This window comes from Hydra viridissima, unplaced genomic scaffold (genome assembly GCF_058129835.1).
Source record: "Hydra viridissima isolate aposymbiotic clone 2 unplaced genomic scaffold, HvirCarnegie_v1 scaffold_18, whole genome shotgun sequence".
Taxonomy (NCBI): Eukaryota; Metazoa; Cnidaria; class Hydrozoa; order Anthoathecata; family Hydridae; genus Hydra; species Hydra viridissima.
In genome coordinates, this window is record NW_028324317.1 from 1,358,969 (window position 1) to 1,386,894 (window position 27,926).

Genomic DNA, 27,926 nt, shown 5'->3' on the forward strand with positions numbered 1-27,926 from the left:
TTCGAACTAACTTCCATTCATTCGCATTTAATAATTTCATTCATTAACTTAATACAAAGTCATTTTCTTTCTCCATCATATTTTTACTTTGTTACAACTTCTATCATCTTCAAAACTTTTTATCGTATATTGAATAAAGAACTTACGATAAAATAAAACATAAAAATCTATTAACAAATTTCTATTATAAAAACATTAATCGACGTTTTGAAAAACGATTAAAATAGTTGACAACATCGACTTTCCATTCCCATCTGTTTCACTATCAAACTTTCCAATTCTATTCCTTTCGTATCTTTAAAACAGCTTGCTATACTATTTTTTGTATCCAATGTTGATGGATGATTGATACCTAAAACATCCATTTGTATTTTATCAACTTGATAATAAATTTTTAAAGCTTCATTACATTTTCCCATTCCGTACAAACAGTTTGCAATATTATTTTTTGTATCCAATGTTGATGGATGATTAATACCAAAAATATCCGTTCGTATTTTATCAACTTGATAATAAATTTTTAAAGCTTCATTACATTTTCCCATTCCATAAAAACAGTTTGCTATATTATTTTTTGTATTCAATGTTGATGAATGATTGATAGCTAAAATATCCGTTTGTATTTTATCAACTTTATAATAAATTTCTAAAGCTTCTTTATATTTTCCCATTCGACACAAACAGTTTGCTATATTATTTTTTGTAGCTAATGTTGATGGGTTATTATTACCTAAAATTTCCGTTCGTATTTTATCAACTTGAAAATAAATTTCTAATGCTTCATTATATTTTCCCATTCGATATAAACAGTTTGCTATATTATTTTTTGTAGCCAATGTTGATGGATGATTTATACCTAAAATATCCGTTCGTATTTTATCAACTTGATAATAAATTTCTAAAGCTTCATTATATTTTCCCATATCACTCAAACAGTTTGCTAAACTATTTTTTGTATCCAACGTTGATGGATGATTGATACCTAAAATATCCGTTCGTATTTTATCAAATTGATATAAAATTTCTAACGCTTCATTATATTTTCCCATATCACATAAACAGTTTGCTATACTATTATTTGTATCCAATGTTGATGGATGATTGATACCTAAAACATCCGTTTGTATTTTATCAACTCTATAATAAATTTCTAAAGCTTCTTTATATTTTCCCATTCCACTCAAACAGTTTGCTATATTATTTTTTGTATTTAATGCTGATGGATGTTGGATACCTAAAACATCCGTTTGTATTTTATCAACTCTATAATAAATTTCTAATGCTTCATTATATTTTCCATTTCCACTCAAACAGCTTGCTATATTATTTTTTGTTGCCAATGTTGATGGATGTTGGATACCTAAAATGTCCGTTCGTATTTTATCAACTTGATAATAAATTTCTAAAGCTTCATTATATTTTCCTATTCGATATAAACAGTTTGCTATATTATTTTTTGTTGCCAATGTTGATGGATGATTGATACCCAAAATATCTGTTCTTACTTTATCAACTTGATAATATATTTCTAATGCTTCATTATATTTTCCCATATCACCCAAGCAGTTTGCTATACTATTTTTTGTATCCAATGTTGATGGATGATTGATACCTAAAATATCCGTTCGCATATTTTCTACTTGATAATAAATCTCTAAAGCATTGTTATATTTTCCCATATCACTCAAACAGTTTGCTATATTATTTTTTGTAGCTAATGTTGATGGATGATTGATACCTAAAATATCCAATTGTATTTTATCAACTTGATGATAAATTTCTAAAGCTTCAGTATATTTTCCCATATTATTCAAACAGAGTGCTGTATTATTTTTTATAGTCAATGTTGATAGGTGATTGATACCTAAAATATCCGTTCTTATTTTTTCAACTTGATAATAAATTTCTAAAGCTTCATCATATTTTCCCATATCACGCAAACAGTTTGCTTTATTATATTTTGTATCCAATGTTGATGGATGATTGATACCTAAAATATCCATTCGTATTTTATCAACTTCACAATAAATTTCTAAAGCTTCATTATATTTTCCCATATCATTCAAACTGATTGCTATACTATCTTTTGTATGCAAAGTTATTTCATTTTCAGCTCCATAAGATTTTGTGTTATACTTTTCAATGGCGTCAAGTATGTTTATTGCTTCGAGAAAGAAACCTTTTTTTGATAAGAAACTTTGGATACTCCCACTCTGTTGATGGAACACTTCACACATTCTTGGTTTGTTCATACGAAACATATGGATGAAATGGTTATAGAAGTGCTTCCCATCGTCAACATGGTCCTTTACCATTTCCAACTGTAGTTTTAGAAAATGGGCGATGTTTACGTTGCATATTTCTGTTATTTGTTTGCGTTTTTGATAATATTTACACGCTAACTGGGTCATTTCGTGCATTGCGTACCTATCATTGTCATCGTCGAAACGATCAAGCAACGAATAACTTACTAGTAAACTTATTGTTCGATTTATCAAATAGTCTTCGTTTATTTTCAGGTGTTTTGAAATACCTTGAAGAAACATTTTTGTAATGTGTTGACCGTCGCAATACGATAAATGGTTTAAAATTTCCACTGATTTTTCATTCAATGTTTCTATTTTGTTTAATACTATGCTAATTGTTGTTATAGTCGACTTTGATCCCACTTCAGTAGGGATACCTTCCTCGAGCATTTCAAAAGGATATGATCGAAAAAGTTCTAAATATTCCTGCAAAGAAACGCTGTTGTTGTTTATATAGAGAATGGCTTGATTAATGGCGAGTGGATGATTTTGAAGCATTTTGGTTATTTCTTTCAGTTTTTCGTCATCTTTTGTTAAAATTTGTTTCAAATTTCTTCTTGCAAAAAGTAACGCATCTTGAGGCGAGAAAGAGTTGATTTGCACTTGATTAACATCGGTAGACCATGATTTCCATTGCGATGTTACCAAAGTAAATGCATTTTTTTTGTTTGATACGTATTTTTCAAAATTCTTCGCACTCTCATCGTCGACGTTGTCGAAAATGTAAAGCGTTTTTTCTCTTTCAAAATAGTGATGTATTTTTCTAGAAACTAATTCAATATCGAACGGATCGCCGTAATGATCTCTTACGCTTAACCCTAGTTGGTGACAGAGATTAGTCATAGAAACTTGCATTTTATCAAATGCTGCATCCACCCACACAATACTTTCAAAATGGTGGTTATAAAATGCTGCATATTTTCTAGCGAGCTGAGTCTTTCCAATTCCAGACATTCCAGTTAAAACCGTGATTGATTTACCCGAATCGTTTCTTTGGCATAGGTATTTATGTATTTGATTAAGTTCATCGTCACGTGAAAAGAAGGCTTTTGTCGGTGGTAGAATACCGAAAATGGAGTGTCGAGATATTAACTCTAAAATACAAAAACTTTTCATTTTTAACTACAAGGTGACATTTTTGAGGAATGTTTATAAGTTATTTTTTGAACGGCATTTGAATGTTAACTTGTTTTGTTTAAGATAGTTAAAACATAATCATCAACATCCAAATCATTGATTTTTAGTAAAAGAATTATCACTGCTGAATATAATTTCAATACTCTTGCTATTATGATGATGAAATATTCTGTCTTTAAGTTTGTTTTATTTTCAAGTAATTCCAGTTGTAAACGCTATTGAAAGCAGTTTTTTCAGTTTTCACTTTGAGAAACTCGCAGTACAGCTATTATTTTTTTGAAATCGAAATCAATTTCCTTAAAAAAGTATTTTGAAAAAATTGAAAAAAAACTTTTCTACGTTAGAAGCTTATGCAATAATACATTTTGGGGGAGGGTGGAAGGTTAAAATGTGCAATTCAGAAGGGCTGCTAAAAAAAAAATTCAGATAGCAAGTCTCTGACGCATTCAGCTTTTATTTCGTATTTTTAAATAATCAGTATTATAAACTTAGTAATGAAATATAATAATGCTATAAATAGAACTTTTTTGAACTTAATTCAAGTGTGAATTTAATCTGCAATGTTGCTAAATAATTTTGCTGATAAAAAAGCTTAAAAGATTTGTGACCAATTAGCTAAATAAATTAAAGAAAGTTTGTCGTCTTCAAAAATGATTGTGTTATGTAAAAAAATTCTTTCAATGGTCTTTAGTGTTAACTTTTTTTGTATATTTTGTGTTTTTTTTTTTTTTTTTTTTATCTCTATTAAATATCCAGGGGCAGCAGGAGAACTTCGGCATGCAACGGCGGTGTCGTACAAATTTATTTCCCCCATGAAATTATATCCGAGCCGCACGCCGATTGGCTTAAGAGGTACGTCCGATAAAAAATTGAAAAACACCCATATAAGCTCAACAACAACACGCGTAAATTTTATTCCGATATTGTATAAAAATGTAGTAAAAATATAGTTTTAAAGTAATTTTTAATAAATAAATAAATTGGCATGTTCTGATATATTATTTTTACATTTATTCTTAAGCAATGCCGAAGATTAATTCTAAAATTCAAGAGTTACGTCTTGAAGAGATTAGGCAATGCCTAATCGAGGGAAGTAAGCAAACACTGTTTTAGACAGTGAAAAGCTGCAAAGAGTTTTACAGGAATAGGCAAGTCAGTACTCATAGCTTAATATTTGAGAACTTTTGATTCAATTTAAAATATTCAGTTTTAAGTTAAAGCTTTTAATATATGGTTGAATTATGTTTAATAAATGGTTAAATTTTCAGATGGACGTTTGTACCATAATAGAGATGAATCTCTACCACTTGTCTTATATAGTCAAGAAGAAAGAAGGAGGGTTCTTAAAGAATGCCATAATGATGCTGGTGGGGTATATCAAGGAATAGTAAGAACACAAAGTAAATCTATAGCTTTATTCTATATAATGTCAATTATATATGATGTGGAAGTATGAGTTAAGTGCATGTTTATTACTTGCCTTTTACGTAGGTTACCTGTTTATTTTCTTAATAATATCAAGAAAATAAACATGTAACCTACATTATTAATATACACTTTAAGTTGTATAAATTATATTTTTCTAATTAAATAATAGATAGTCTATATTATAGATCAAGACATGTAATTAATGTCATTCATTTAAAAAATAAAAACAATTGCACCACAACTACACCCAACTCGGGTTTCTGAAATATAGGCAGTTTTAGGGCTTGATCTAGATGGTCCATTTACAGAAACATTAAATGGCAATAAATATGTTTTAACAATAACAGATTTATTTACAAAATGGATTTTTGCTAAGGCATTGCATGAAAAATCTGCCGTTGCTTTAGCTACTGCTTGGGTTAACACTTTTCATATGTATGGTCCACCAAAAAAAGGAAACACTGATCAAGGAAGAGAATTTGTAAATGAGGTAAATGCTAAAAGGTTTTACAAAACTTTCATCTTCTTTGTGGTACTTAAATTTTTTTATTAATTATTTTTAATTTTTTTGTTAAATAGCTTAACCATAAATTTTTTCAATTAATGGATATCAGCATTCCATCCATAAAGTAATGGTCAAGATGAACGCACAAATCAAACTTTCAAGCGTACTTTAAGCAATTAAACTAATAGCGAGATGAATGACTGGGATAGGTTTGATAGTCTTTACAATTTTAACTCATTTTCTCTAAAATGTAAAATTTCATTTATTATTATTTTCCTTTTTGATGATTTATATTAGTTACACATCTGCAATTGTTTATGGGCTGAACATACCATGCCAGAAATCTGAAAAGATGACTCCATTTTATCTAATGTTTTAAAACATCCAGGTATTGAGGTGAGAAATGTTCAGAATGAGACTGATACACAGTGGGCCCAGATGGCAAAGTTTTGGAAATAGGATCATAACTAATGATTAAGAAATCCTAGAAAACTCATTGAGGACTTTTTAGAAAGATATTAAACTAAATTTTTGGGCAGGGTTCAAATTACCATATTTGGTCATTTTTGATAAATTAGTTCTTTTTTGATAAATACTCAAAGTTAAACTTTTTTTAGATGAAAAAAGTAATTTATTAGATATACTTAAAGAATAGAAAAATCAAAAATCTAAAAAATACAGGGGTTTGGTTTCTACTGTTCTATTGATAGGATGTTTAGTATTTAAAAACAAGTATTCTGTCGAATTCGGATTTAAAATAATGTTAGTATTATAAAATTATAAGAAAAGAGTTCTGATGATTTGAGCTTACAACATATTTGAAGATAAAATGTTAAAATATTAAAAAATGTTAATAACTTTATAAATAATCATAAATAAGGTTTTCAAACGTATCATCAAAATATCTCTTTGGTTTTGAAAACATAGGCCCATGAGATCTGCTTGTATATTCATTTGAACCACAATCTTGGCATAACTTTGCAGGATGCGAATGGATAATTCGTTTTAAAACAAAAGGATCCGATCTCTCTAAAATGCGACTCATACCATCTATAAGTTGTTCTAGATTTGATGTCTTACGAGAGGTAAGTTGTAAATAGTTTCTAATATCTTTGTTGTTTGCTTCAAGACCTTCCTCCAATAAATTGCCAAGGCCATAACCATCATTAAGAGTCATTAAAGCAGCTGAATGATGAAGGACTCCATGAAGAGTGTGGTTAATTTGTGCCCATGGCATATTTGTAATAATGTTAAGTGTAGCATTATTGCATAATTCCTGAAATTTGTCTATTTTAATTTTACGCTGACAAGAAACTATATGAAGTATTATACTGATTTTAGAATGTAGTAGTAACATGCTATCTTTGTACATAGGAGAGCATAGATCATTTACGCTAAAAATTAGATCTTCAGAAAAAAATCTACGGCCTTATGACCCTGTTGTAGATGTCCCTCCCTTCTCACCAGAGTAACAGCACACATCTTACAGCAGTTCAGTGTTTACTTTTGTTTTAGTAATAGTCCGGTCAATTTCATTACGTATTGGTTCATAAAGTTGTCCAGTTTTTTTAACTCAAAGTCTATAACCTATATGACACCGATAAAGTAGTTTTAAAAACCAGGTAGTCCTATTTATATATGAATGTGTTATACATATGCTTTTTTGATCAGATTTGTTCTGTGGTTTTTTAGTAAGTCCTTTTCGTGAGCACGGTTAGTCTTAACTAAATTTAGGTTTTCTGAATGGTGTCCAAATTAATTTCAACGTTTTCTGAAAGAGTATATTTTACTGATCACTATGTATATAGTCCACCAAATCAGAAAACTTCTATTGAGTAATTATGGCATTTTTAAGATTTTTTCGCACCTTTTTTTGCGCCTTATTTTCTTTTATTACGAAATCTTTAACTATTTCCCTACCACAAGCCACTGACAGCGGCTTTTGTTTTTAATTTATTTTGACCACAAGTCGCTGGTTGCGGCTTTCTGATGTGCTTCATTATTTATCATGTTTTGAACATCAGTACTTATTTATGACTCATTTTACTGATTTATTCAAAAAGTGCATTTAATTCTCTGCATCATTAATATAAAGTAACAGCCATATTGTATAAGTTATAGCAAGATATTTTATTAAAAAGTTTGTGGTTTTTATAAACCGCTATCAAAATAAAGTCGTCGAAAGTAACTTATAGTGCCAATGAAGCTTCTAAAATAATGCTAGAATGGTTAAATAAAGATCATAGTGAATCAGAAAGTGAGTCTGAAAGTAGTTCTAGCTCAGAAGATTTAGAATATTCAATTATAGAAGAAACTGTCGTGTCCCCTTTGATTATCAAAGGCGAGACTTCATCCACAGAAGTTGCTCCTATAAATAAAAGAAAGTTTAAAGCTGCTATAACTGCTAATCGTGAAATTGTTTATTCATGGGTACTTCTTGGAGAAGATTACAACGATAGTCCAACACATTCAATTAGATTTTTCGCTAATAACAAACCTGGAGTCAATGCAAATCTCGATGAAAACTCAACTATCTTAGACTGTTTTAAAGAACTTTTTAGAGACAAAATTCAGGATGAATTAGTTGAATTTATTAATTCTTTTGCCTCTTACAAAATGCAGATAAATAGTCCGTGTTTAAGTTCATCTACATTTTCTTCTTGGACCCCAATTAATAAACTTGATCTTGTTAAGTTGATCAGTGTCATGGTTGCAATGGGATTATATAAAAGACCCTCAATTAAAGACTATTGGTCCCTAACTGATACATATCACAGTCCTTGGTATAGCTCTATGTTTCCAAAAAATAGATTTGAAGCAATATACCATACAAGGCTTCATGTTGCTCAACCTCAAGAAAGACATGCAAAAGAAAAAATTGAACCATTTATGAAATGTCTTATTGCAAATTATCAAAAAGCATTTTATCCATACGAAGATGTTTCGGTTGATGAAAAGATGTTTCTATAGATGGAAAAATAAACCATATAACCCCAGAAAACCAAGCAAATACCATATTAAAACATTTGGTTTCTGTGACAGTGCTACTGGGTATGCCTTAAACATCCTTACCTACTTTGGAAGTGATACATCTTATAATTCTGATACAAATGAAATGGGACAATCGGAAAAAATTTTTGAATACTTACTTAAACCTCTTGGAAAGGGTCATCATACCTTTGCTGATAGATATTACACAACACACTCTTTGATCTCCTATCTAACATCAAAATCATTTCACAACACTGGAACCTTACAAACAAATCGCAAGAATTTTCCAGATAATATTTAGTTCTAAAAAGGTTGTAGAATTTACAAACAAATTATTATTGCAGTGAATCTGGAATTCTACTTGTTCAGTGGCAAGATAAGAAAGCTAAAAAACCAGTATTCGCTGCTTCTACTAAGTTTGCAAAAAATGTTGTTGCAGTATCTTCTCATCACAATGTAGTCAGGGAAGTACCAGAAATTATTCACAGGTACAATCTATCAATGAGTGGTTGTGATCGTTTAGACCAATCTGTTTCATATTACAGTAGTCTAGATTGAAAGACAGTTATATGGTGGAAAAGAATTTTTAATTGGCTGATAGAAGTAACTCAAACTAACTCTTACATATTATAAATTTTAACTCGTCCACATAATTCAAAAAGAATTACTTATTGAAGAACTAGTTAATTCTTGTATAACCATGATGCCTAATAATTCTACACTTTTAAAAAGAGTTCGCCAAGTTTCAAATCCAGTCTTCGAAAGATTCAACAAATCAAGACATTTGATTAAATATGTTGAAAGTGATAGAAGTTGTGTAGTCTGTAGTACTCCTATCAATAGAAAGCGCACAAATTTTATATGTTCTGGCAGCATACATAACACTCCATATTCATCTCTGGACAAAAATTAACAATTAGTTAATTCTGATTGGTAAATACTAATAATTACAACTCCAGAATTCCCTTGGGCATTATTTCCACACTTGAGGGACTCAGCGGAAAAGTGGTCTAACCCACATTTTTGAAATTTTCCGGATAATCACTGAAAACTGTACATTGAGTATGTAGTTTGTTGTGGAAAAAGTGCCAAACCCCAAAGCCCATCCATACAGTGCTACTACCTATAATCATATTTACTTTACTAGAAAAATAAAATTTGAATTGTGGAAAAGTTGCCTATCCAACAATCAACATGGCGAAAATGAACTGCTCAGATTTGGAAGAGTTTCTAATGAAAAGTGATTGTAATGATTCAGATGCAGATAACAACACTTCTTTCGAGGATGATGTTAGCGAAGGTATGTATATAATTAATGCAGCATCAAGATATACTTTTCATTGAGTTTATCATACAATAATATAGTTTCTAGCCTCAATGTTGTTTAGACAGGTTTTCCTCTTTTAGTTTTTCAAAACTGACATGCACTTTTTTATTTCAGTTTCAAGTATTGGTGATCAATATGTTAAAGAAAGCGCAAGACCTATATCTATACTAACAGGAGTTAATGGTATGTACAACTTGTCTAAAACTAAATAGGCTTATAAAAGGAATTTTTTAGTCCTATTGATATGGCCTAGGACTAATTGTTTACATTGGTGTTAGGCCTAGCATTATACTAGCTAGGGCCATTTAGTTTGTTTTGTTAGGAATTCTTTTCTTGTTAGAAAATAATTTTTACCTAACATTTTCATTGCAGATTCAAATGTTAACCTTGTTGGAGAAGTAGGAGAGGACGACAGCTTTTCCCAGGAAGTACAAGGAGAAACCCATAGTCATAGACATAGTAGTAAGCGAGTTGCCCATCCAGAACTACACAAAAGAAATATTTTGAAACAGAAAAGGGCAACAGGGAAGGGATATGTTACATCAAAGGGCAAAGTAGTTGAACCAAAGCTTTTTATTAACAAATATTGTGGTTGCAATCTAGAGTGCAGCAGTAAAATAACAGTTGCTCGCCGTAATCAAATTTTTTCTAACTTTTACACCATGAACTGGGATTTAAAAAACGCATTTGTGATGGGTCCTGTTGATGTAAAAGAAAAACACAGGACGTATACTGCATGAAATAACTCCCGTAGGGCAAATAGTCGTTCCTATAAACTAACTGATGAATGTGGAAATGTTAAAAATATTTGCAAAACTTACTTCAAAGACACATTGCAGATTCCTGATGGGACAATAACAAATATTTTAGCAAGGAAAAAAACTGATAGTACACCTATCGAAGATCGCAGAGGTAAATCGGCTCCACAAAATAAAAGTAGTGATAAAGACACAGAATATCTTCAAAGATTTATTCGCTTATTTCCAACGTACCAATCTCACTATAGCAGAAAAGACAACCAGTACAGAAATTATTTGCCATTAACTTTACGAATGTCAACGATGTACGAGAAATATGTTTGCAATTGCAATGAAAATGATCGCACCCCACTTTCAATTTTCGCATTTCGACATATATTCAATACAAAATTCAATTTACATTTTCACCATCCGCAATCAGATACATGTCAAAAATGTGATCTATTTAACAATAAAATTAGGTGTCTTTCAGAGGGTGAAGAAAAGAACACTGTTAGGAGGGACCTTATTATTCATCAAGAGATGGCTGAAAAGGCAAAAGAAAAAATGAAAGAAGATACACTAGATGCACATTCAAATCCAAACAAGAGGGTATTAATTTTCGAATTACAAACTCTATCGACACTAGTGCTTAGTACAGGAATAGCCTACTATAAAAGGCAAATGTGGACTTACAATCTTGAAATCCACGATGAAAACTTAAAGACAGGTTTTATGTATGAATGGAGTGAGGAACAAGCATCCAGAGGTACTCAAGAGATAGGTTCGTGTATCCTCGAGCATGTTTTTCGACACATACCAGAAACTGTGACCCATTTAATATTGTATAGCGATAGTTGCGGTGGACAAAATGGTAATATAAAAATGTCTCTTATGTTACAATATATTTTGCACAAATCTCCATTTCTGAAAACCATTGAACATAAATTTTTTGTACCAGGGCATAGTTTTTCCTCCTGCGACCGAGACTTTGCTGTGATTGAAAAAGCCAAAAAAATGAAGGACCAAATTTTTGTTCCAGATCATTGGATAAACCTTATTAAAAATGCAAAAAAGAGGGCCCCAATGTTTATTGTAAGAAAAATGGAGACCTATGAATTTCTCAGTACAAAATCATTGGAGAGTGGGATAACCAATAGAAAAAAATTAACAAATGGCGAAAAGGTTTCATGGCTAAAGACATGCTGGATAAAATTGGAAAAAAGATCACCACGCTCAATTCAAATGAAGCAAACACATTTAGAAAGTGACACATTCATGTTGCTGGGCGTAATAAAGCGAAATCGTGGACGGCCATCTACCACTATCAATGTTGAACTTGAGCTCTTGTGCCCCAATGGTAGAAAACTCACAAGAGAAAAGCTAAGTAATCTTTTTGAGCTAATACAATTCATACCACCTGTCCATCATCCCTATTATCTTGCTCTTAAAGGTGACGAGGAGGCAACTGATTTGGGTCTAACAGATGATTCTGGTGACGAAGACATAAATTATTGCATGCTACATAAAAGAATCATTAACAAGTCATAAACAAAACATCCATTTAGCCTAACCAACTCTATTAACAATATTTTAAAAATTTTGAAGAGGCAAAAATGGCTAACATTTTTGTTATTACAAAACACAGAATATAGTGTCCTAATTTTTTAGTAGATATACCAGTGTATTTTTTCACCTGTCTTTACAATAAATACTATTTTTCTGATAATGATACTTTTTCCTGTTATTTTTAAAAAGATCTAAGCATCGGCGTTACCGCACCGTCGGTAAAAATGCGTAAAAATGCGTAAATTTGCGTAAAATGCGTAAAAATGCGTAAATTTGCGTAAAAAGCGTAAAAATGCGTAAAAATGCGTAATTACCGCGGTAATTTTGCGTAAAAATGCGTAATACGCAATTTTACCGCATTTATCACTTTTTACCGCATTTATCACTTTTTACCGCATTTATCACTTTTTACCGTTTTTATCACTTTTTACCGCTTTTTATCACAATTTACCGCATTTTATCACAAATTACCTCTTTTTTTGCTGATTACCGAAAAACTAAAAAAAGATACTTTTAATTGCTTTTTGTATTTCTATTAGTAAATATTACATTTACAGTTTTAAACAAACAAATTATTGATAAAAAACTAATCATCAGATATATCATCATCTGTCTCTAATAAAATGTTTGCAAGCTCAGATGCTCTGTACTTTTTTTTCTCATTCCCCTTCCAATTCGACTTCATTATATTACCTAATTTTGCTTTTTTGATTCTACTTTGTTTGTGCTGGAGTGTCATTGGAATAAACAAAGAGACACTTTGAGTTTGGTCTTTACCTTGAGTCACTTCATACCCTTCTTGTTGAGCTAGAGTCCTTTGACTCTCTTGAGTATCTAACTGTAGCTGTTGTTGCTTATTAGGTTCAGGACCAGTTTGAGTATCTGATAAAGTTGGAGAAGCCTTTTCAAGTGCACCTCTTTTTTTAGTTTCAGTTTGACTATGTGATTTTCCCTGTTGGTGAGTCTTCTTAGTTGGTGGTGTGACATGTGGTAATTCATACGGCTCTTCTTCGCAAGTTTTTTCCCAATCGTTGAGGTTAGAAGGAACCCTTGCGTACTTTTGACTCACAAAAACTAACATGCTAGTGTTTTCTGGTTTTACATTATGTCTAAAATCAGTAACTGTCCTACCTCCTACTGAAAACATTCTTTCTGATGAAGCAGAAGTCACAGGTATAGCCAAGTAACTTCTAGCCAGACCAGCTAGCAAAGGTAACTCATTTTTATTTTGCTTCCACCATTCTAAAGCATCCACATCCCTTTTAGGTAAGGCCATAGTCTGATACTTTTCAAATTCAAGCATCAAGGGTGGCTTGAGCTTTGATTGGCTAGGCTGTGAAGTCCCAGGGCGATGCGCTGAAACCTGCCTCCTGTCTTTCAAAAACTCAAGGTCCACTGGATCCATAGTTTCGTCAAGATCTGATGTTTCTAGCGAAGTATGATCATTAACCAATGACTCGCAGAACTGGATTGTGGTTGGGTGATTGTCAACCAATTCCTTGATGGCGGCTTCCCTCCCTTCCTCACTGTTTGCAATATTTTTGAGTGTATATCCTCTATAATATGGGTGCAGAAGTGAACCCACATTATAGTATTTGACTCCAACGCCATAATTAGGTAAACCCTTCTCAAATTCTTTCATGAAGTTGTGTAGGCACTCTGCAACTTGAGGGTCACGCTCTTCAATGTCATTTATGGTTCTTTTGCAAAGCATGTGGAGATTTAATATGTCTTTTTGAACTTTATGCATAGTCACTAGATTTTCAGGAGACCAGGAATCAGAGCATCGCTTACATTCTGCCAGAAATGGTAAAATGTTGTAAATACTAATAAACTCTAACTCATCCGGAATCAAACTTTGAAGATCTGGTTTGTTTAGAGTTTCTAGAGCAACCAGTAAACCAGCCTTCAATCTGAGGATTGACTTAAGCATCATAAAGTTAGAATTCCACCTTGTTACAATTGGCTGAATGATCTTGACTGGTTCTATATTTGCTTCCACGCACGCTTTCTTGATGTCCTGCCAGTCTAAGGAACTTTGGTGGATCCTTTGAGCAAGTCCTTTACATTTCTTAATTATACCATTGATTCCTTCTGATTTTTCTACAGCCTTTGTTAAACAAGTGTTGAGCAGATGATCGGCACAGGTTAGATGATCACTGATCTCTTTGCTTTCCGTGATTGCTTTCTTCATGTTGGCTGCAGCATCAGTAACACCCACTTTGTAAAGGTCTTCCCTCTGAAGACCAGGAAATTGAGAAATCATGTGGTCTATTCCTTGTGCAAGCAAAACCCCTGTATGTCTCCCAATAAAGTTTTGGCAATCCAAAGATAAGTTTTTGAGTTCAAAGTCTTTGGTAACATAATGCAATGTAAGGGAGACGAAGGGATCACCATTTCTTGCAGTCCATCCATCTGTAGTGAAAGCTGCCATTTCGCAATGCGGGATGTCTCTCTCAATTTGCATTTTTACATCACGTCTTAGATTGCGATAAATCATTGGTAGCTTGAATTTGGATAAGGTGGTTGGACTTTTTAGGTTGGCTTGTGAACAAAGATAATTCAGCAGCATTTTGAAGCCAGCAGTTTCAATAACGTGAAAAGGGAGGTTAGAGAGAACTAGTGAAAGGGTTAGGATGGTATCAAATTCCAACTGTTGAGCACTTTGTGAAGGCCACTTTATTGTTTCAGTAAAGTCGTCCATTTTTGTTTGGTGACTTGATGATGCATCATGTGGGAGGTTATCAAGCCTTTTGTTTTTATTAATAGGACCAAAATATCTTCTTATGGTACTGGACTTATTAGCCTCTGCCTGAGCATTCCTCTTTTCTTGAAATTTCTTCTCTTTATTTTCGTTATCGACTTTTTGCATCTGGTAAAAAGATAGCGGATTGCAGGATCTGAAATAAAATAGTGGAGTTATATATGTTTAAAAGGATGCGAATTACAATGTTTCAGTAGTAGATAGTTCATAAAAAATAAATACATGAACCACAAGACACATTAGTGTTTTTTTAAAAATTCTAAACAATTTTTTTTTTATCATGTTGCATTTTACCATGGACATATAAGAAATGGACGTGCAACCTATTGTTTTTTTTGCAAACCATGCTCGTTGCGCATAGTTAGAAATCTTTTGTTTTAAGCAATAGAAATTAAATTATATTTAAGTCTGTCGGATTTAACGAAAATTTTTGGACTCGTCTAACCAGTCATTTCAACTTCCTCTCATTTATTAAAGATAACAGCAAAAGAACCAAGTTTTAAGCTTAATTTTATATAGATAGACATTCTTAATACCTTAAGAAATAACGCGGACAATGAAAAGAAATTGAGATCATTTGCTTGACTACCTTAGTACATGTATAACTTGAGATAAAATAAATAATACAAAAATCAAATTGTTTTGTAGCTACCTAAAGCACAATGGTTTCATGTCTAGGTAATTACTCCATCTATTATATTGCTGTAGACATCCAGTTTATGAATATTATAGAATTTTCTATTTTTATGTTTAACAACAGAAATATATACAGTAAAGGATAAATAACTTATACATAAAATGAATGTAAATACAATAAAGAAAAAAATAATTTGTCACAGTTTTAAAGAATTTAGCAAAGTCAATTTATGGCAAACCGCAAGAATAACTAAGTATTTAATATTAACATAATATGATTTACCAGCTATATATAAACTAATTTTTATTTGACAAAAACAAATGGGTTATTATGAGCTTATTATGACAATTGAAATAATATATGAAATATGAAAAGCGAAAACATGAAATATCTGACCGCATTTTGCAAGATAATTATAAATTTGAATAACTTTTTAAAAGGTTATGCTTTATCAAATGAATTATAAAAAAGCCTATAAGAAAATACACCTACTAAAAAAATAATGCATTAAGGAATATAAATTATGGAGCTTATAAAGTAGCCGAGGCAAAAAATGGCGACATGTCGGAAAAAATACTAAAAAAATACACAAAATTAAGGCTGGTGAATGAAGGACCAAGGAGTTGAATGAAACCAGATCTTAATAAAAAATTTAATTTAAGCTTTTTTATACTTCGCTATACTTTTTTTAGTCATTTTAAAATTATCCATACAGATCTATTTTATCATTGACAGACTTTGTTTACACGAAAAAAGTTCCCAAATTTACAAATATTTATCTTGAAAAAATGATGAAAATCTGTTCGTGCCGACAACTAATATCCTTTACCTTGGTGTAATTTGTTTAGTAATTTGTCAACGCGTGAAGTAGTTACTTTATCCTGAAGTACAGTGTTATTAAACAAATGCTATAAAAGTTTAAACTAATACCACGTGATCAGAGGTTCTGTTTTTAAACTGTGGGCAGCCATTTTAATAGATTTTTTTGTTGACTGGTGAAAATTTAGTTAGGGCCTCTTTATATGGAAAGCGGGCTGGCTCGGCAAACGAGCCAGCCCGTTTACCGAGATCTCAACGTTGTCCTTATTTCAACTTAATTTTATTTTGCGTTTATATGAATAAACAAACTAGCCCAGATCGCTATCCGGGCCAGCTCGTTTATTCATATAAACGCAAAATTTTTCGAAGCCAGTTTTGGCCTCTTAAGAAGGCGGCGGATACAACGAACGGCTATATGAAAATTAAGAAACTAATGATAATCAAATTTTATATCTTAAGCTCAAATATTGAAAAGTTTCAAGTAAAAATCTATTTTTTTGTTTAGCATAATATGTTTTTCATAAAAATAACGGAATATTACATAAACTTCAAGTATAAATATTTTTTTATTTAACAAAACATATTCTTACATTAGCTTGTTGTATGTTAACTTTCTGCTTTTCGTTTTTTAGAATAAATATGAGCCCATAATTATGAAAGTGGTCTAAGTCATATTTCTTATTTCGAGATATTTAATGATTCGCATTTGAATAAATTAAAAATTCCGTATAACGTTGTAATTACAACTACTTTTTAAAGGTTCATTTTTGACGATATCGTAAAAATTACATTGAATATATTTAGTTTAAAATCATGTCGTGTGAAATAAGTGATAAATTCATTTTTTTTTTAATTTTGACTTAGACCACTTTCATAATTATGGGCACATATGATAAAATACAGATTCTCAGTAAAACTAAGTAGGAGTTTTAATTTTAGTTTGTTTTAATTTAGTTTGTTTAATAGTAGTGAAGAAAAAGTATTTGTTTACTTGTGCAGAAATCTCAAATTTAAAATAATTAGCATTTGCAATATAACTTATGTACCTTTTAGTTCTTAACTACCCAATGCTTGTGCTAGAAGCAGGGGCCTGTACCGGAATTTTTTTGGATAAGTCGCAATTTTAACCCCTTCCCAAAAATGTTAAATTTTAGCATCCCCCCCCTTCCTCATTGAGAAACGCATATATGAGGTAAGACGGCTTAGTGTATGTACAAAAGTAAGTCCGAATTTAATTTTTAGTGTTTAAAACCCATACTTTCTTTTTATATTGTTCAAAATGCAAGTAATTAAAAAGATACACAGCTTTGTATAAAACAATTGGGGATGTCCATTGATATATTTTAATATATGCTTGTTGTTAACTGTAGTCTTCTCCTCCTGATGATAAATATCAAAAGAATTTGACTAAAACTTTACTAAGGGTGTAATTGAAATGGAAGTCCGGAATTTGTTCTCTAAGAAATAATAACTTTTATTTTTTTTAAATTAACAAAAGAAAATATTTAAAAAATGAAGTACTTTATAACTTAATAAAAAAGGTATGTCCATTCAAGTTTTTTATTAATTTGTTTAAGTCAAAAATTAAAACAACCTCCGTTTAATATATGAATCGTTTTTTAATAAACTTTAGACCGTTCTTGATTTGAAAAGCGCTATAATAAAATACCAAATCGTAAATCTAACTGTTATCCCGGATTAATAACTTCTTACCATCCGTTCGAACAATTAACCTTGTATAGTTTGCTTAATTATTGCTTTAGTTTGCTATAATTATTCGCTCTGTTTGCTTTTATCTACCGACGCATCATATTTATTCAAAATATTGAAGTTGTGAAAAAATATATAAAGATACATATTTTGGGTATGTCCAGCGACGTAGCAGACATCCCCTAGACACGCCCTGAGAAGGTTAGTAGCACAACTGCATGTTGCGTTATTGAAAATATAAAACTTGTCAAAATTGTAGGTAGACACCACTGCCGCTTACCATTCAGTTGTGTTTTCAACCTTCTAGCACACTGTATTGGGTAACTAAGAAATATTAATTTAATCGTAAATTGCACATAAAAAAATTATATCAAATATTTTGAACTTTAACATTTAAATTAACAATTTCTTTAATTGTCTAATTTTTTTAAAATCATTTCATTTCTATAAACTTTTTAAAAATTTGTTTCATTGTCTTGTTTTTCTTTCAAAACTGTTTAATTATTTTCTTTCATATTACAATAGTCTTATTAGATGTACATCGGTTCACCGCTAAGAGCTCTGATCGCCGCCATCTTGGAAGGCCAATTTTTGCTTCAATATTTTTTCGAAAACAACAATAGAATACGCTATCTAGTTATATTTTGAGATCAGTGGTTTAAAATATACTAAATTATAGTAAGAGTAAAACACTTACTTTAAATGAGCTTTAACTCCACTGGTGCTACCTTGAGACAGCTTAATCACTTTTTTGCACTTATTGCACTCAGCAAATCCTGATTTTCTGCCAGAGCCAGAGATGTTATCCTCTTCTCTGTCTAGCTTGGTAAAATAATTCCAAAGAGACATTGTTTCTTGAAGATGGTTTGATTCGGTAGTGATTTTGGTATACTAATCAGATCACTGAAGAACTTGAGGTTGTTAGTCATTGAGGTTGTTTGACTTTTGTCAAGCTTATATAGGAGACTAATTTAATTTTAGAGGGTAATTAATTATTTAACAACTATCTGACTTGATAAAAACAAAGTAATTTTTTACCATAATAATTACCGCTTATACAAACTTTTATCACAATTTACCGAAATTACCGATTTTTACCGCTTTTACGCAGTTTTACCGTATTTACGCAAATTTACCGTTTTTACGCATTTTTACGCATTTTTACGCATTTTTACGCATTTTTACGCATTTTTACGCATTTTTACCGATTTTACGCATTTTTACGCAATTTTACCGTCTTCTGTTACAAGAAAGCGTAAAAATGCGTAATACGCATTTTTACCGCATACGGTAAAAGTGCGTAATACGCATTTTTACCGCACTGCGGTAAAAATGCGTATTACGCGTTTTACCGCATTTTACCGCATTTTACCGAAATTTTTTTACCGCCAGTGCGGTAACGCCGATGCTTAAAAAGATCCTTAAAGTCTTTTACAGTTTACTAAAAACGAAGTAATTGTGGCTTAGACAACTTTTCCGCTGAGCCCTTCACTTGTGCTGCTGATTTTCGTGAGTTTTTGTGAGTAATTATAAAAAGTTGCTAATGTTTTGGAGGACCACGTTTTTGCGTTAAAATACCAATAAAAACAAAAAAACAAGTTTATTCTTTTTCAAGTAGTCTTATTATGTACAAATCTTTTTTCTTATATGTAATATTAAGCATTTTTTGTATTCAAAGCGTAATTAAAAAAATAAAATTGCTGTAATTAGTATTCAAAGTAGGAAAAAAACATTTTTTTATATGGTTGCTAATGTAGTTAATCTCAATAATATTTTTGAAAATTACGGCAAAGTTGAAAAAGATTACCTTAAAACAAAACGGGTAACAGCTTGCAGATCTTTATATAAAGATGGTCTAAAAAAAGATTTAAAGATTCGCCAGTAAATGGTTCATTTCTTCTTCTGGTAGCTCCAGAAATCCAACAAAGATATTTAAACATTAAAATATTATTTGAAAAGTTAAATCTTGAAAAAGTTGAGCATATTGTGGTATGCGACATAAAACTTTGTCAAATTCTGACAGGTTTATCTCCAAGTAGCAGTTCAATTCATCCCTGTTATGCATGTGAGTGGGATATAAGAGAAACTTGGACTAATGCTTCATACAGAATTTTTGAGAGCTGTCAAAACAACTATACATAATTCAAAGAATCTGGTTCAAAACCTAAGTGTGCACAACGTTTTAAGAATTGTATAAACCCTGTATTATTACATGGAAACCTCTTTGAATTTCTTGTAGATAGACTTGTTTTACCGGAGCTTCATATAATGGAGGCAACTGTCAACCATCTAATGGATATCATTGAGCGGATTTGGTCGGAAATGAATATGAAGAAGGTTTACGAACAGTTTCAAATTATTAAGACTGGTCAGCATAGTTGAAAATTTAATGGAAATTCTTCCCGAAAAATTCTTCAAAAGTGGGAACTCTTTGATGATAAGCTGCCAATTAAACCAAAGTCTTAAGATTGTTAAATTTAGTTGTTGAGTTTTGCTTTAAATCCGGACTTGATGAAAACTTTCAAACTAATATCGAAAATTTAAAAGCCTGCTATAAAATTTTATGTAGGAACATGGTATTACTTTAACACTGAAATTTCATATCCTGTTCAATCATGAATCTGAATTCTGTTAAACAAAAAAAATGGGCCTTGGAGTTTATTTGGAGCAATAAGGAGAAAGTGTTCACTACCTTTTCAAAACTGCCTCGTGGAACCGGTACAAGGTGTCCGCAAATAATTCTAATTATGGACATAATTTAGAAAGGGCATTAAGTTCTTATAATGGAAAGCATCTTGTTTCTCTTGTACATGTTGATCTAAATGTTGATATTTTTTAGTGATTCATGTCAAGAGGAAATAGTTTTTAATTTTATATTTGTAGATATTTTGATGATTTAAAACATTCCGACAAAGTGATTATCCACTCTTAAACTATATAACACAATACCATCTGTATTATTCATTTCCAATACATTTTCTGTAACTTTTACAATAAAATTTTGAATGTAAACATGGCGGACCAAAAAATGGCGTAAAATACTTGCCAAAAATGGTGCAATATAAAAGACGCGAAAAAAAGGCGCGAAAAAATCTTTAAAATGCCATAATAACTTAAAAGGAGTTTTCTGATTTGGTGGGCTAAATACATAGTGATCAGTAAACTATACTCTTTCAGAAAACGTTGAAATTAATTTGAACACAATTCAGGAAGCCTAAATTTATTTAAGGTTAACTGTGTCAGGCAAAATCTCCAATTTTAGTTGAAATGATGCCATCCTTATTAACTAGCTCTTCGTACATCACACAATTTTCTTCTGATGATCGATCAATCGGAAATCCTTCACTAACTCTCCTAATATCTGCCCATTTAGAAGTTTTTGTTTTGCAAAGTATACAATCTGCACCTCCTAGTCCACTGATGAGTCGTTTAAACTTTATATCCTTCATTGCATCTTGAATATAAATTTTGAAATTGATATGATTTTTGCTAAATAGACAACACATTCCTTCAGCATTTAACTCTTCGTGTGCGTTATCAGTAGTTGTGACAATAAGATCTAGCAAATCTTGATTAGTTTCTGTTTCTCTTATCAAAAACACAGGACGTAATGATCTCGATCCATTCGGTGAATAATTTTGCTTCAGGGTCATATTTTTATTATCTCGATGGCATATTACCTTCAGAGGAATAAGACCATATTGAAACATATTTGATTTGCTTTCAATCATTTCTTTTGATTTCATCGATACTTGCTGCCCTTCTCCATCACAACCATCCTTAAAACACATCTGATATTCATCGCCGTCTACTGGAATAAAAGAATCTTTAATTATATTCAAAACAGAATCAATTGTCATTTTTACAAGTCCAAGCATAACTAATTGTAAATCCAGTCAAAACATGACAAATTGCAGGGCGCAGTTTTTTTCTTCTTTCAAGCAATTCATTGGTTATTAGAAAATATATGTGTTTTGAAGCAAAAAAAAATTTAATTTTCTCATTTGCTCTTTACTTAATGTAAGGGAATGCATTAGAGCAATTGATTCATCTATGCTAATGATATTTGTAGTTTCCATATGGCCTGTGAAAAAAGCATTTCTAACAGGAGCAATACTTTTATTATTTTGTGTGTTAACTCTATGTAAGAGGTAACCCAATAACTGGTTAACATGCAACTCTGGGCACCCATTAGTGATAAAGTTCTTTATATAATTGAGAAGTTCCTGTGTCCTCCCTTTTTCATCTTATCACCCAGTTCTGTATAAGACTTTCTTTGCTTAGAAAAACACAGTTCTGTTATATAAGCATCTTCTGCTTCATAAATGATATCTTTTGATGCTTGTGAAAGTATTAATGCATATCCATTTCTCTTGAAATGTTTCTCTTTCAGGGGTTTATAACGTTTCTATGTTTTTTTACACACATTTTCAAACTCCAATAATTTAACTGATAGTTCAAAATCTTTATAAAGTATTTCTTTAATGGCTGAATATGTTACTGAATTTGACTTAACAGTTTTGTCAGTTTTTGTTATATTTTTATTTTCTACCATTACATTTATTTTTTATTTTACTTTACTTCTGCTGAAACAAACACTAAATCATATTAATAACCAAATAAAAAATATAAAATTTTCATATTTGTAACCAAAAATAAAATATTTTCATATTTTAAAAAAATAATAATAATCACTGTTCAACTTTTTTAAACCATGTAAGTAAAAAAAAGTGTTAACTTGCCTCAGTTCCCCTTAAAATATTTTAAAAGAAGAAATGTTAAATATTTTAAAAATGTATGACACAGTAGAGACAAGTTAGCACTTTGAAAAAAACCTAAGATTTAATCTGATTTTTTGTAAAAAAACAACAACAAATATATAATATAACTACATAATTAAGTTTTAAAAGCTTTGAAGAAAAAAAAAAACAAAAAAAAAAACAACATACTTTTAATTTATTTATTCAAAAATATATTCCTTATCAAACTAAAAACAACTTTTGCATAAGTGGTTTATCAATTTTAATGTCGGTAAATTAATTTTAAATGGAGACTAACCGAATTTACTAAACTTTTATAGATAAACAAAAAAATTGGAAATTCATCAACTTCAAAAATGCATATCACCACATAGAAATTAGCTAGAAACATTTTTTTTTTTTTTATTTGTCCACAAATTTATCTGATTTTCTGAATAAATAGTTTGTACATACTTTCTCAAACAAACATTTTTTCTCCATTTCCACCTCTGGGCCCACTGTGTGATGATAGTTAACTTGTGGTTTTCTGATTTTGAAGTAGAAAAGCTAGTTAATGATTGTGAAGCTGTAGAGAAAAAAGTTTGAGAAAGTGTAAAAGTTGCTCAAGAAAACCAGTGGGAGCAACACATGAAAAAAAGTTTCAAAAAGAGGTGTATAGACGTTTACATTTATAGCTAATGATCAAGTCATGAAGCTAAATTCAAGAAAGCGTTGTCGCAAAGGTGAGCCTTTATCTAAGAAGTGGTTGGAACCATATATTCTTACTACTTTAAATTTGAAAAATCAATATACTTTAAAAAACCTCAAGGGTGAAACTTTAATTGCAAAAGTAAACATTTTTCTGCTGAAACCTTATTATCCATGTCAAGACATAGAAACTAATATTCAACATCAAAAAGCAACTCATTTAGATTTGTCATTCAATTTGTCATGTCAGTAGTTGCCCAGAAACAAATGTAGTCCAAAAGACTAGATTTAGTCAAACAATATCATTACAAAATCAGTCAGATATTAAAAACATTAATCATATTCATTCTTATTCACCTAAAAATAGCATTACAGTTACTGTATCTGTGTTTGAGAGTATTCTGAATCAAAACATGTGAACAGATATTGAAACTAATGCTGCTCAAGCAATATTAAGAAATCAATTTTCTGCTATTCAATGTATGCAAGACACTTTACTAGGAACTAATGTTATGTTCAGCAAACAGTCACAAGAGATGCTACAAATTTTTCATGACGGATCCCTTTAATGGCTATTCATTAGCACACATGGTTGCAGTGATAGAGTTATTAAAATTTATGACTCAATAAAGAAATAAATCCCAACTTTGCTTGTTCAAAATTAAATTGTTTAAATATTGTCTTCTAAAAATACTGTTATGTGTCTATACCAACCACGTCAGCAACAAATTGGAGGAATTGACTGTGGTTTGTTTGCAATTGCATTTGCAGTAGATATTTGTATGGGAAAATATGTTGCATCCATTTTGTACAATCAATCTGCGATACGCCAGTATTTGCACAATTGCTTTAAAGCAAAGTATTTTACATCATTTCCAAGATCATAAATGGAAAAAACAGTTCATAAATGTGAAAGTAGTTCGGCAATTTTTAATTTTTGTCAATTTGGATTGTCTGATTATATGTAGATTGTTGTGTAGATTGTCTAATTATAGATTATAAGTTCAGCATAGATTAAAAAGTTACGCAGTTTAATAGCTGTAAAAATTATTTTCATGTTTCTTGTGAATCAGTGGCAGAAGCTTGAAAAATTAGTACAGGGAAATATTTGTTTTGTATTATTAAATAATTAACTTTTAACATAGCTTCAGATTATTTTAAATTTTCTGCTAATTCGACATGATGCTGGTGTTTAGTAATTTTAATAAATCAGTGTAACCTGAACGTATGACACCTGCTATCCCTTAATGGCTTGTCTGTGAATACATTTTCAATATCATTTTTGATATCATATTTACTTTATTTCAGGTATTATTGTGTGGATTTGTCAAAGCAAATATTAGGGGTTCGACACATTAATGTTTCAATCCCTTAATATTTGCTTTGACAAATATTAAGGGATTTTTTTGACTTTTGCTTCTGTGGATATTGATGCCTTCAGAAGACAAGATTAAACCTGTATGAAGAATCTACATTTTCTATCTATGATGTCAATTCTGTATGGTAAATACAAAAGATGCGTCTTGTTTGGATTAGGCAGTCAAAATCATCACAAAAAAGGCTTTTTTCATAGCCACAATTCTGTTAAAAACATTTTTAAGCATATGGGGAAAAATGAATTAATGAAAAATTTTAGTGAAAAATTCCAATTTACCTTTAGTACTAAAACTTTTTCAGTTACCTGCTGGATTAGCATATTCGATGATAATGAGAGTCAAGAAATATGTTTGATAGGGTGTATATCCTGTAACACGTATAAGAACAAGACAACTTTTTCGTTTTTCAAAGTTAATATATGAACTTTGATTTATATTTATGGTAGGTGAACGAAGTAAATTACTTGATTCATATTTTATGAATTAGGCATAAGACCTAGAAGATTTTAACGAGACGCTCGTTTAATACTTTTTGATCTATTTTTTTAGGCGGATAAAAAAGGCATTGGCCGTGAAAAAGCAGTGGCCGTGAAAAAGAATTCCATAATGCTAGTTTTTTAGATTTTGTAATGTAAAATATGTTTTGTTACTTTAAATTTTTTGGAAAAAAGCTCTTGTATTATAATTATGTATTATGGCTACATACGTTGATGTCACTTATGGTTTTTGAACGTTAAAGTCACAAAAAGCTTATGAATATTTGTGATTACTAAATTACGAAATTACATAACAAACATCTTCTGAACCTTTAAAAGAAATTCCAAACGTCTTTTGAACGTTCAAAGATGTCTTTTCCGGACCAAATGTCAGCTGGGATATCAGGATCATGTTTATACACATATGGAGCTTTATCGCGAAAAGAGGACATCATTTAGCATCTACACTTGCATGCGCTTAGAACGCGTCCAAAACGGTAATTATACGTTTTTTGTACGTTACCGTGCTGGCTAGGTTTTGATACTAACCTTTTTGTCGATCTAGTCATATAATAATACATTTCAGATAAGTTAAATTGTTATTGATTTATTTACAAATAACCCGTGTTAAGGGTTACTCAGAGCTGTTAAAGTTAATGTTAAGAAAATATTTAAAAGGCACGGTTAAAAGTACTCAGACGCTCGGACTAAGTTACTACAATAGGGCCCCTTTTGGCAATATTGGTATAATAAATTTAAGAAAATATAGAAAAAATTAAAATACCAGTAAAAAATCAGCCTCAAAACAAAAACAGCCTCAAAAAAAAAAATCAGCCTCAAAAGTCTATGGGTTCAGGTATTTGGCGCTCCCCCTCTAGATTTCCTTAAATATTTGAGTGATTAGTTTACTTTCGAGTTAAAAACTTCTGATATAAAAATGCCTTCTTTACCTCGCAAATAAATGAAAAAATAATTTTTTTTTTCTGCAATTTTTTTTCCGCAACGGAGAAAAGTTTATATCGGAAACAATTTTATGCGCGAGCCTCATAGTTTTAATTCCTTAGTAAACTTGTGCCATGGAAATAAATTTATGGGGGAAATAAATTTGTACGACAGCGGCACAAAAGCTATCAAGCTCAAAATACCTACTTCGTTCGCATTCACTGATCAAATCTTTACGCTTGCAAAAAAGTAATCCTCTTTTCACATCTCGCCATTTTTTTGATGAATTATTCTTACGCCATTGGTTCAGTATTTGCAACGTTTGTTCCCTCGTAGTTTCAAATTCTTCTTTTACATTATCGATTGTTGAGTCATCAACCAAAAGACATCGAGCAAACTTTTGCCAATCATATGTCAACAAATCAGCAAGCGTTGTAAACACATCTTGTGGCAATTTTTCAACTAAAAGAGAAGGGTTTTTTTCGAAAAAATCGAAATCGAAAACCGAAAATCTGTCTCAAATGGTAAACATTAAAAATATTTTATTACCCTTTATATCGTCGAACTCGTTCTCCATGGCAACTTCGTCTTTTAAAGCCGTTCTACGAAAAAGAGTTTCGTTAATTGCTATGAATATATTTAGTAAATAAATTTTAAATTTCACTTTGCACCAATTCCATACATATCATAAAGCTATTCTAATTTTTTTTTAAGTTGTGCAAAGTTACCCAGACCCCTGGATAACTAGTGCTCTTTAGTATTTTGAAATAATTAATAAAGCAAGAAGTTAAGAAGTTAAAGAACAGTTTTGAAGTTTAACACGCACTTTGAAGCTTTAAATTGAAATACGAATTTTTGGTTGAAAGACGTGTTTTCAAAAGGGACATAAGCCATACATGTTTTCTTTTCTTCTTTTTAACTATAATTATGACAGTTTATAATGTAAGAGGTTTTTCAAAAAGGGTTCTTAATCTGAGTTTTGATATCAGGTTTCTGGTATTAAACTTTTATTATTCAAGATTTGTTATTCAGTTACGAACTTTGTAATTACTCATGTTCTCTCACTTCGCCCTGCCTTTGTTATTCACTTCTGTAAAGTCATATTTTCCTCTTTTTTCCCCGGCTTTTCTAACTATGAAACTAAAGTTGTTGATTAATCAGGTAACAAATAACAAGAGTAGAACAGAAGTAGATGACGTACCGGTACATATCGCCCTCTAGTATCTCCATTTTCCTTATGACGAAAATTCTTTTCTGCGATCTTTATGTGAACAGCTGGTTGATCGACAATACAAGCGTTGAATTCAACAGTTTTTCTCGAACTAATAGAAACCAGCATGTTAAGAATTTATGCAACAGCATAGAAAGCAAAAAAGCAAAAACCCATTAAATCAATGGTTTCGTATAATGAATTTGCGATAAACCAAACTGAGATCGGTGAGTTCTTGTTTTGGTTGTTGGAAGTTTCACTTAAAAACGTTTCAAGTAAGTTAACTTTCTTGTATTGTTAACTTTTATTTTAAATTAATGTCAGATTATTTTATTTTATATAACAATGGCCGTTGATGAGTCAGAGTTTTAATCAAATAATAGTTGATATTATCAGGCTTAGCAAAATAGTTGTATGGAAATATATTATTAAAACAAAAAAAATCCAAAGCGAGGTAGCCTGAAAAAGACTATTTGTCACTGCGTACTACGCATCCGCCCTGATAATAAAAAGGAATTAGCGGAATATTTAGAGAACTGTTTAAC

General features: G+C 30.9%; 1 protein-coding gene, 1 long non-coding RNA gene and 2 pseudogenes across 2 annotated transcripts in view; 3 read left to right on the forward strand and 1 right to left on the reverse strand.

Moving 5' to 3' along the window:
• The window catches only part of LOC149876754 (uncharacterized), a 250,371-nt gene that overhangs the window by 39,981 nt on the left and 182,464 nt on the right, over positions 1 to 27,926 (forward strand). The gene's annotated exons all lie outside the window — the stretch shown is intronic.
• Positions 35 to 27,692, reverse strand: LOC149876756 (uncharacterized). Its single transcript, XM_090074949.1, has 4 exons — positions 27,373 to 27,692; positions 26,721 to 26,773; positions 26,379 to 26,633; positions 35 to 3,400 (listed from the first exon to the last, which is right to left on the reverse strand). Exons 1-4 carry the CDS (start codon positions 27,399 to 27,401, stop codon positions 219 to 221), a joined length of 3,519 nt encoding a protein of 1,172 aa, XP_089931075.1. The 5' UTR covers positions 27,402 to 27,692; the 3' UTR covers positions 35 to 218.
• Positions 9,562 to 11,535, forward strand: LOC149876757 (uncharacterized; annotated as a pseudogene).
• Positions 23,195 to 24,264, forward strand: LOC149876758 (uncharacterized; annotated as a pseudogene).